Genomic DNA, 12,224 nt, shown 5'->3' on the forward strand with positions numbered 1-12,224 from the left:
CAGAGAATTCCTTTAGGTTTCCATTCAAGTCTGTAAATAAAATGCTTGTACTGCTGCAGCATGCAATGAAAGTACTATTGCCAAGTGTTTTTCATGCCACCTCAGTCAGGTTTTTATGACAGAGGGTGGTGGTGGTGATGGGTTGTATTTCAGACTGGAGGCCTGTGACCAGTGCAGTGCCACAAGGATCAGTGCTGGGCCCTCTACTTTTTGTCATTTACATAAATGATTTGGATGCGAGCATAAGAGGTAGTTAGTAAGTTTGCAGAGGACACCAAAATTTTAGCTGTAGTGGACAGCAAAGAGGGTTACCTCAGATTACAACAGGATCTTGATCAGATGGGCCAATGGGCTGAGAAGTGGCAGATGAAGTTTAATTCAGATAAATGCAAGGTGCTGCATTTTGGGAAAGCCAAATCTTAGCAGGACTTATACACTTAAGGTCCTAGGGAGTGTTGCTGAACAAAGAGACCTTGGAGTGCAGGTTTATAGTTCCTTGAAAGTGGAGTTGCAGGTAGATAGAATAGTGAAGAAGGCGTTTGGCATGCTTTCCTTTATTGATCAGAGTATTGAGTACAGGAGTTGAGAGGTCATGTCGTGACTGTACAGGACATTGGTTAGGCCATGGTTGGAATATTGCGTGCAATTCTGGTCTCCTTCCTATCGGAAAGATGTTGTGAAACTTGAAAGGCTTCAGAAAAGATTTACAAGGATATTCCCAGGGTTGGCGGATTTGAGCTATAAGGAGAGGCTGAACAGGCTGGGGCTGTTTTCCCTAGAGCGTCGGAGGCTGAGGGGTGACCTTATAGAGGTTTACAAAATAATGAGGGGCATGGATAGGATAAATAGGCAAAGCCCTTTCCCTGGGAAGGGGGAGTCCAGAACTAGAGGGCATGGGTTTAGGGTGAGAGGGGAAAGATATAAAAGAGACCTAAGGGGCAACATTTTCACAGAGGGTGGTACATGTATGGAATGAGCTGCCAGAGGAAGTGGTGGAGGCTAGTACAATTGCAACATTTAAAAGGCATTTTGACGGGTACATGAATAGGAAGGGTTTGGAGGGATATGGGCCGGGTGCTGGCAGGTGGGACTAGATTGGGTTGGGATATCTGGTCGGCATGGATGGGTTGGAGCAAAGGGCCTGTTTCCATGCTGTACATCTCTATGACTCTAACCTGTATTGCCCTGAAATGTTTAATCTTCCTCCAAGGCATAATTGAACTGTGAGAGACAGCACATTGTGCAGCTTTCCTCAGCAGAGCAATGCACTATAAGAGTGAATGGACATTTGAGCTGCCTATTGTACATTCTGAGCCTTGTTTCACATTGATCTCCCCTGCTGAATTCATAAATGGAATGAACCATTCCCTCCAGAGATGCATGGAATTACCACTGATTTGGTACGCTCACTGACAAGTTAGTTGTAGGTGGGGGATAATGTAGACAGGACAGGTTCTAGTTTATAGTATTGCGTTACTGCAATTAGGTTAGTATTTCACAGCCCTAGCTAATGAGAGGACATGGGCTCAAATCCTGAAATGGCAGATAGTGAAATCTGAATTAAATTTAAAACAAATGTGGAATAAAAGGCTAGTCTAATGTAGCCCTTGTTAATGTCGTAAAAGCCCATGTGGTTCACTCATCTCCTTTAGGTTAGGCAATCAGTTATCCTTTACTGATCTGGCCTATCTTTCACTCTAGACTCACTGCAAGGTGGTGACCCATATCTGCCCTTTGGCCTACTGGGAATGAATAATAAATGAGGATGGCCACACCCCATGAACACATATTTAAAAAAAATCTATTTGATGACCACAGACTTGAAAATTGAGTGAGAAATGGTGACAAGAAAATTGATACAGGTGACTGAGAGCTACCTAATACTGTGAGCACTATTGATCTGATGTTAGTGCCTTGAAAGTCCGGTGGATTATCAACTTGACACAAATAATCCCCAGTGTCAGACGGACGCAGCTTCTCGATGGTAATGGATGCATTTCCTGGGGCATGTGTAGCCACTAATCTGCCTTTGAACTCTTCATTTATGTATATCTGTTTGCCTTCAGAAAAATATATCTGTAAATGAAAACAGGAAAAGTTACAAGACATTGGAAGACAGAATTAATAGGAATATATAGGATGGACATAGGATTAATAATAGTCACAAACTCAGGATTATTTCCTCCCAGCACGAAACAGCCAGCACAGACAACACTAATTTAACAATGCACCACATGAAGATTGATTATAAAACAAGAAAAAATACTGGGGATTGCTGTTTTGAGGTTTAGATGCAAACTTAATCTATTTCTGGCATGGGCCTAATTCTGGAATTTAAAATATTCAGGCTTTAGATTCTATTTTGTTGTTTGGTTTGTGTTGATTTCTTTTTTTCTCGCCATTGATTCCTTGACACTTCTGCTTGGGCCTGGTTTAGCTCAATTGGTTGGATAGCTGGTTTATGATGTGGAATGATACCAGTAGTATCTGAGTTCAATTTTTTTATTGATTGAGGTTACTGTGAATGATTCTCCTTCGCAAACTCTTCCCTGCCTGAAGCGTGGTGACCCTCAGCTTAACTCACCATAAGCTGTCTCTCTAATGAGAGACAAACCCTATGGTGACTTTAAGTTTTACCGATGCTAGTCACCTCAAATGCGCCTTGCTCATCTACCTCGCCTCACCTAATCTGTCCCAATATTCTCATTATTTTCTAGTTAAAAGAAAACTTCATACAAGTTCCCTACCAGACATTTTTGATCCTTCATTCTGGTCTTCACCACCAGTGGAGATATTTTTGCTATGTTTACCCAATCATAACCTTCCACCTAACTCAAATCATCTCTCACCTTCTCTTTCCCAGAGGAGTTCCTAGCCTGGCCAATGTTTCCTGATAATTATAACCTCTCAGTTATCATGGTAAGGAATCTATTTTGCACTCTTCTCACTGTCACTACATTCTTATACCATTGGGATCAGAAAAATGGTATAAGAATGGGTTATCATCCAAGTGTGGGTCTAATCAAGATTCTATACAACTTTGGCATGACCTCTCTACCACGCAATTCTATCTTGCTAGAAATAATGGGTTTTTAAATCACCTCTCCTAACATCCATGCATAGACATACAGCAGCAGTAATTGGATCACATTCAAGCAAAGAAGTCCTCATCAAGCTTCTGTCAGTGATATTTAGTCCAATAATAATTTCCTAGGGTATCTCTGGTTGATATAATATTAAATCAGCTCAGACCAAGGATTGACTCTGAGACCATCCTGCATTCAACTACTCGCTTCTTTCATTAGCCAAGTACATTATTCAATATTATTTTATAAAAGGCAAAGTTGCCATAGTCTTATGTTCTCCTGAGACAGCGGGACCTTCAGTGGTGAATTTAACGAAAGGATCAGCATCTCTCAGGTCAGAGGTGAGATTGAGATGATAACCTCAATTGGTACAGGAATTGAACCTGCATAGTTGAGCACACTGCATTGTAAACCAGCCATCAAGCCAACCAAGCTAACTAATATCTGTGCTTTTAAGTGATCTTATTGTTTTTGCAATAGCTACAAAAATATTGCTTATAGCATTTTGAGGTCAGCAATTAGTTTAGGTGATTTCACCCTTGTCACATGGCTTCATTCATTCTTATCTTCTCAGGAACACACAAATCACACGAGCAAAACAGACAGATAGAAAGAGAAATCAATTGAACAGTAAACTGGAAGGAGCAAGGTATTATTTGAAATGTTGAGGAAATGTTTCCATCAGTTGGGAATTCAATGCTGTATTTTAATTGCGCGTAACACACCTCAGTGAATTCATTGTTTGTAAATTTGATGTGGAATGAGTGATAAAAGGGCTGTGGAAAACTGAATTTCTTTGTTTGAATGTGTATTAATAAGAGCACTGTTTGCCTTCTGCTGTGTAAAGATATAATTGTTTGCATATTTGGGTTGTACTAGGCACTTTGTATCACTCCTCCTTTACAAGAAGATAAAAAAACATTCAAAATAAGTGAGGCTTGACAGGCTTATGTGTTCCCATGTGTGATCAAAAAATAACCATAATGGGATAACTCTTTGAGCAGCCCGAAAGCTAAGGGTTAAAAGGTGAAAAAGCACATAATATGCCTATCAGAGAGGCATAATTTAATCTCCAGTCCTTTCCAGTAAAACAGCAGGTTAGAACTTGGCTTGGGGTGAATGGATTAAACTCAGTTCAGATCAATGAGATGTAAATTTCTTCTCTACCCTAAATACACTGAAAGTAGTTTCTCTCAACCTAATCTTATTGGGCAGTTAGCATTGGAAAATAAAAGTTTCCTTTTTTCAGCACTAGCAGACACATATTCAATTTTATTCAAAAGTCACGAGGATACAATATCAGAAACAGAAATATCCCATGTTCTGCTCAGGTGAAATTTCCCCATTTTCAGTTAAAGTGTCTTGTTGAGTTAAATCTATTGCACTTGGTCTGCCAGGGCTGGGAGTGACTTTTCTCACTCAATCTTCCACTTGTCCCCCTCATTAATGAGGTAACTGAGCCCTTGGGAACTTTTTTTGGGGAATCATGTAGCTGGAGAGTAGGAAGAGCTTTCTGCTGCAGGCTTCCTTTTCGGCCCTGTGAAACCAATCTGAAGCCCATCTAACCCACACTATTCCATTCTTGTCTATATGCCCATACAATGACCATTTAAATGCACGTATATTTGGCGAGTCTACAACTGTTGTAGGCAGTGTGTTCCATGCCCCTACTATTCTTGGAGGAAAGAAACTATCGCTGACATCTGTCCTATATCTATCATCCCTCAATTTGAAGCTATGTCCCCTCATGTTAGCCATCACCATCCAAGGAAAAGGGCTCTCATTGTCCACCCTGTCTAACCCTCTGATAATCTTATATGTCTCAAATAAGTCACCTCGCAACCTTGTCTCTAACAAAAACAGCCTCAAGTCCCTCAGACTTTCCTCATAAGACTTTCCCTCCATACCAGGCAACATCCTAGTAAATCTCCTCTGAACTCTTTCCAAAGCTTCCATATCCTTCCTATAATGTGGTGACCAGAACTGCACGCAATACTCCAAGTATGGCCGCACCAGAGTTTTATACAGCTGCAGCATAACCTCATAGTTCCGAAACTTGATCCCTCTACTAATAAAAGCTAATACACCGTATGCTTTCTTAACAAACCTATTAACCTACGTTGCAAATTTGAGGGATCTATGTACATGTACACTTAAACCTCTCCTCATCTACACTACCAAGAATCTTACCATTCGCGCAGTACTCTGCATTCCTGTTATTCCTTCCAAAGTGAATCACCTCACACTTTTCCACATTAAACTCCACCTCTCAACCCAGCTCTGCAGCCTATCTGTGTCCCTCTGTAACCTACAACATCCTTTGGCACTATCCACAACTGTATTGGCCTTAGTGTCATCTGCAAATTTACTAACCCATCCTTCTACACCCTCATCCAGGTCATTTATAAAAATGGCAAACAGCAGTGGACCCAAAACAGATCCTTATGGTACACCACTAGTAAGTGAACTCCAGGAACATATTTTCCACCAACCACCACCCTCTGTCTCCTTTCAGCTAGCCAATTTCTGATCTAAACCAATAAATCACCCTCAATCCCATGCCTCTGTATTTTGTACAGTAACCTACCATGGGGAACCTTATCAAACACCTTACTGAAATCCATATAAACCACATCAACTGTTTTACCCTCATCCACCTGTTTGGTCACCTTCTCAAAGAACTCAATAAGGTTTGAGAGGCACGACCTACCCTTCACAAACCATGCTGACTATCCCTAATCAACTTATTCCTATCAAGATGATTATAAATCCTATCTCTTATAACCTTTCCAACACTTTACCCACAACCAAAGTAAGGCTCACTGGCCTATAATTACCAGGGTTGTCCTGACTCCCCTTCTTAAACAAGGAAACAACATTTGCTATCCTCCAGTCTTCTGGCACTACTCCTGTCGACAATGACGACATAAAGATCAAAGCTAAAGACTCGGCAATCTCCTCCCTGACTTCCTAGAGAATCTTAGGATAAATTCCAGCTGGCCCAGGGGATTTATCTATTTACACACTTGCCACAATTTCTAACACCTCCTCCTTGTGAACCTCAATCCCGTCTTGTATTCATGCCACTGGGGTGATATTTAAAGCCTGACAGCACTGCAGACACTACAAACAAAGAACTACCCCAATGACCTTAACAGTTATCTCCAAGGACACCAACAGTGAAGGGGAGCGTTCACTCACTGCTTCATGGACAGGTTCCTAGAGGTCTCGGTGGATGGTGTGAAGTGGAAAGGAGAGGACCGTCCTTTTTGCTGCAGGACTACCAAAAGAGGCCACACCATTAGACAAAGTTAACCTGTACTCCAATTCTTGCCCAACTCAGCACAATATCCCAAGTTTAGTGGGACTTTCAGAAGTGAAGAAATTCTTCTGCACTCTGCAAGCCTAAGTGACACCTCTTCCTGCCACCTCATACTTACAGGGCCATCAGTCATTTTAACTGTCATTTCACACACTACTCACCAAGGCTCATGGACTACACCTCTCAGTATTGCAAGCAGTATGTCCACTCAATGGCTCTCACTCACCTCATTCTCACAAACTATTGAACTATTCTACATTTGTGCTTCCTTCTCACTAATTGTGACTACCTCATCCTGTTCCTGCAACACCATTAACAGTTCTTCCATCCATTTTCAGCATAATCAATCCTTGAATCTGTTTACTTAATTCCAGACTGGACCTGCTGAACTGACTGACCCAATCCCCGATTACAAGGTCAGATCTGCATACTCTTGTAAAACAAAGTGCCTGCCTTACCATGGCCAATGCCTAGGCTGGAATAGGAAGAGCCCCTTGATTGACTGTTGTGGTACCTCTGGCTGATTGTAGTTCCCCCTTCACCCTATTAAGAATGTTGCCCTTTGACTTTCACACATGGTCATTTGCTTGAAGCACATATTTTTGCCATTTGCATTGCTGGCATATAATTGACATAGCATACTGTGGCACATAAGCATTCCTTTGGCTGTACGGTACTTCCAACTGTGGCAAGATGCCTGCCCCCTTCTCTACACCAACAAGCAATGCAACCCATAGAGGCTTGTGAGCTAAGAAAACAATATAAGCTACACAGGAGTGGTTCTCTATCTGTCAGTACTGAAGTCAGTGAGAATGCACTGAGAGAGTAATGTAAAGGAGACTGAGGCTTGCAGTCTCCAAGTAAATGAAAAGCGCACTAGGAAAGTAATCTAAGAGCCATAACAGGAATTCTGTGAAAATGCATGATATGTGTGTGTGTCCCTTCTTACAAAGTAACCTGGCAGAGGCATGCTACTCAAAAGTGACCTTGAACTCCAAAGTGAAGTGTGGACTTGACACTCCCTTGAGTGTAATGGACATTGTCAAGCAATTTTTGCAAAAATGGAAACCAGATTCTCAAAGTTGAGAAATACATTTCTGATTATTCCCTTAGGTTCTAAAATGATGAGTTCTGAATCTTGCCAGTGAACAGCATACACTTGCATTTCATCGTTAGCTAAACTCGGCTAATTTTTATTGTTATATTCTCAGCTGGTGTTATTACTGGACAAGTTAGATCTCAGACTGAAATCTGGCTTCATTGATCATTTTCTTTGGTTTCAGTGAGGTAATCTCTCACTGAAACATGAGGATGCAAAGTTGTAAATTTGGTTTTAACAATAAAACATCAATTTATTACACAAAATCAACTAATATAAAATAGAATAAACCAAACTGTTTCATACAACACAGTTTAAAGGTTTTGATGCCTACATTAAAAATATAATCCAAGTAATCACAGAAGCATACTTTACAGTACTCACATCAGAGAGAACTTCTCCTCTCTATCATCTCCATGAGGTTTAATTTAACAGTGGCTTCAACTTCCAGTCATAAGAATCTGATAGTCTCTTCCTGGGCTTTCATATAATTGAGGTTACTTCCTCAGCAACACCCTGTACACTTGTAACAAGAGTTTCCTATTTTTAATCCCCAACTCCCGACAATAAAAGCCAAAATTCCAATTGCCTTCTTAGTTACTTGCTGTATTAATTACTTGCTGTATTTGCATGCTAACTCTTTTGAATTTCCTGCAGAAGAACACTCAGATCCTTCTAAGTTGCTCTCCATTTAAATAATAGTTTGATTCAAACTACCAAAGTGCATGATCTCACACTCAGTTGGCTAGACAGCTGGTTTGCGATTCAGAGAGATGCTAATGACATGGGTTCAATTCCTGCATCAGCTGAGGTTACTATGAGAATCCCACCTTCTCAACCTCTCCCTTGCCTGAGGTGTGGTGGTCCTCAGATTAAATCACTATTAGTTGTCTCTCTCTAACGAGAGAGCTGCCCTATGGCAACCTGACACTTTCCTACATTAAGCTAATTCTGCCAGATTTTTGCATAGTCAATCAACCTATCTATGGCCCATTGTAGCTTCCTTTTGTCCCCATCATAACATGCAAACCACCTTCTCACCCTCCCCCCAAAAAAAATGTACAAGTGGTTTCAGAGAATTATTATGTTGGTGCAGGGTTTAAGTGGAGCTTGAGATGAGAACTTCTTTTCATGGTACAACAAACACGTTTGCAAATGTTATTGCTCCAAGATGCTTTTCTTCCTGCCTCCTATCATAATGTATCCTGTGGACTTGACATTCAAAATGGAGAATATGGAGAGGTGTTTAATTACATTGCTCTGTACTATGGCCTGTGCATAGCACAGAAGCAGAACTTACCTGGTGCTGCCAGCTACACAATCCTCGTCTATCAAACATGTGTACCGTCTTGGGGCAAAGCATCACGCTGCTGTCATCCATATTGTAACCAGTAGCACAGGAGGTCTGCTGGATTTGGTAGAAATGTGCTGGTTGGATAGCTGACTATGTAAAAGCTTACATTTTGTCATGCTATACTAGTGAAGATCTCACTTATATTGACTTAAACCATTTTATTGATTTGAATTGACTGGCAGTGGTCATTTACTGGTTTTGATCTCATTAACTCAATAACATGGGATTGAAGACAAACAAATCTCCAGGACCGATGGCTTCCATTTTGGATATCAAAAGCATTAGGTAAGAAATTGCATCTGAATTAATCATGAATTTTCAAAGTTTTCTGGATTTGGAATTGTGCCTTTGATCATAATGTTGAAAATATCACGCCTCTATTTCAGACGGAATGGCAGGCAGAGAAGTAATGATGTGGACTTGGAAAATGCCTCTGATAAAGTTCTGGACAAGTTATGGTCAAAAGAACGGACATTCTATAATACTGAAAGTATGAGTTAGAAACGGACTTGGAGACAGGGTGCAGAGAGGAGGCATAATTGGATACTATTTGAAGGATTTTGTAATTGGCAGTCCCCAGGCACCTGTTTTGGCCTCTCAGCTTATCACCATTAATCTTTGGATGGAACACATCTGGCTTTGGGAAATGCATTTCAGAAAGGAGGGTTTACAGTGCCAGACTGACACTAGGACTTAGCAAGCTAAATTATGGGAACAAAAACATGAGACTGAAAATTATGGATTAATTTTGGAAGAGGACATCAAGGAATATAGATTAAAGGCAGAAAAATGGAGTGAGAGAAATCAACTATTATTTTATTGAATAGCAGGAAAGATTCAAGGGGCTGAATGATCTATTCCGGTCCTACATTGTCTAATAACATGAACAACCTTACCCAAAGTTACCAGCCCTCATCCTTTCATGGATATTCAAAGTTGTGCCCACAGTGACACAAGTATCTACTGCCATCCTGCACATCATGTTGCTGGATTATCAAAGAAGTCAGGAGCAGAAAATGCATGCTTCCACACTGCTGCATTTATGCTGGCATTAGCAGGGCTCTGGATGTTCTGCACCAATGAACAGAGATGGATTACCTGTTTGGGCTTCTTGGTAGTGGTTCCAAGGAAAGTCCACTGGATGTTAAGACCAGACAAGTTCTCCATCGTGGTCGTGTATGTACATTGCAAAGTGACATTTCCTCCTTCAGTCGCATTCAAATGATTGTCCTTCACTGTCACTTCAACAGCAAACACACAGCCTGGGAAACAAACAATGATGATCAGTAGAGCCTGGCTCCTCCATCTTTCAAACAGTCTTGTATATTGTATTATAATACATATAAAACAGACAAAATAAACTGCAAAACAATACACTGTTCATCAACAGAAACATAAAATATTTAAAATATTCCTGTCGATTAACTGTACATCCTTCAGATTAATTTTCTTCATTTGTTTTAGGTATAGTTACAAATACTGTTGAACAATACCAATGGAACTGATGAACATTCTGCCACAGTAGGTTGAAAACAAATCAAGAATCTAGTTCTTTTACGGAAAAAGCAGAGGTCATGATCATTTGCAACAACAGGATATCTAACCGTCAAACCGTGAACCTCAATAGTCATGCCAAACACTAACTTTTTCCTACAAAATATTCCATGATAACACAAGGAAGTGGTGGAGGCTGGTACAATTACAACATTTAAAAGACTTCTGGATGGGTATATGAATAGGAAGGGTTTAGAGAGATATGGGCCAAGTGCTGGCAAATGGGACTAGATTAGGTTAGGATATCTTGTCAGCATGGACAAGCTAGACCGAAAGGTCTGTTTCCATGCTGTACATCTCTATGATTCCATGACAAGAAAAGAAATTATTCTAACCCAAATAGCAATTGTGCATTATGTGAATTTTCTTATCTTATGGGTAAGTTTCTGACTTAGAAAATCAATGTTATTTCTTAATTTCTATTGGCTCTGCCTCTGAAGATGGGCTCTCCCTGCCTTTTGTAAATTCTGAACCCAAGAAGTGGGATTTCACCAGGTTACAATGGAACTATTCTTGTGATGGATAGATTATCTTTTGCTGGAAATGGTCATTTCCTAGTGCTTGTGTGGCATGGATGTTACTTGATACTTATCAGCCTGAATTTTGTCTAGGTCTTGTTACATTTGGACATGCAGACTACCTCTGAATCTGAGGCGTTGTGAATGGTGCTGAATTGTGCAATCATTGGTAAACATCTGCATTTCTGAGCTTATGATGGTAAAGTAGAATTGATGGAACAGCTGAAAATGATTGGGCCTAAAATGCTATCCTGAGAAACATCTGCAGAGCTACCTTGGAGCTGAAATAACTCCAAAAACCAAAACGATCTTCCTTTGTGGAAGATATAATTCCAACTAATGATTAGGACATCGACCCCAATCCTGCCCCAATTCCTATTGACCAGTCTTTCCTTTAGGGTTTGTAGAAGTTAAATGCAACTGAATGTCTTGCTCGGCCATGTCAGAGGGCATTTAAGAGTCAATTAGATTGCTTTAGTCTGGTGCCACAGTTAGGCCAGACAAAGTCAAAATGGCAAACAAGGTCAATATGGCAGACCGGTCAATATAGCAGACAAGGTAAATATGGCAGATTACCTAAGGACATCAGTGAACCAGATGGGTTTTTACAACAAGCATTTCATGTCATCATTAGACCTGTTTTATTAATTGAATTTAAGTTCCACCAGCTGCCATGTAAGTTTTGGCCCAAGCCTCCAGACCATTAGTCTAGGTCTCTAGATGACTAATCCAGTGATTTTACCAGCATGCTGCCATCACTGTAGCTTGCTACCTGTTAGCCTAACAACCTGAAAGTTAAGTTTAACTTATTAGAAATATTTTTAAAATATATTACACTTATAACCTCCTGTGAGAGTATTCAGAAACTCTCAAAATGGCACTCATTAATGACATTTAGTTGCCATTGATTTGACAATACAGCAGAATGGTGGATTTCACAGTCCACTACAGTCACTCCAGGCACAGACCAAAGATGAAATTTTGGCCTCTTTAGCTCAGTACCACACTGACAATAAATTTGCCCAGTGCACCGTCAGGTTCTGAAATACGGAAAATGAATCATTTAAATGGAGAGAAGGAAAAGGACGGTGTTTCAATTGTTACTGACTGAACCTCACACCATTTTTTAAAGACTAAAAGTGGAATTCTTCTAGCTCCTGAATGACGCGGACGTTATTGTAAGTCACTCGGAAAATTGGGGCAAGAATGGAAAATCAAAATTCTAAACGATAAAAAAAGTCCAACTTTGCACCAAAGTTTGAGCAATGAGATAAGGATCTCACTACTGTGC

At 40.4% G+C, this 12,224-nt stretch overlaps 1 protein-coding gene across 1 annotated transcript in view; it reads right to left on the reverse strand.

Annotated features, from left to right (window-relative positions):
• Positions 1 to 12,224, reverse strand: part of LOC122557561 (V-set and immunoglobulin domain-containing protein 1-like) — a 52,789-nt gene that overhangs the window by 21,823 nt on the left and 18,742 nt on the right. The window contains exons 3-5 of the mRNA XM_043705307.1: positions 9,960 to 10,123; positions 8,808 to 8,915; positions 1,878 to 2,076 (exon numbers count right to left, since the gene is read on the reverse strand). Coding sequence (XP_043561242.1) covers positions 1,878 to 2,076; positions 8,808 to 8,915; positions 9,960 to 10,123 — 471 coding nt within the window. The remainder of the gene's footprint in view (positions 1 to 1,877; positions 2,077 to 8,807; positions 8,916 to 9,959; positions 10,124 to 12,224) is intronic.

The sequence above is a fragment of the Chiloscyllium plagiosum genome, chromosome 15 (assembly GCF_004010195.1).
Source record: "Chiloscyllium plagiosum isolate BGI_BamShark_2017 chromosome 15, ASM401019v2, whole genome shotgun sequence".
Taxonomy (NCBI): Eukaryota; Metazoa; Chordata; class Chondrichthyes; order Orectolobiformes; family Hemiscylliidae; genus Chiloscyllium; species Chiloscyllium plagiosum.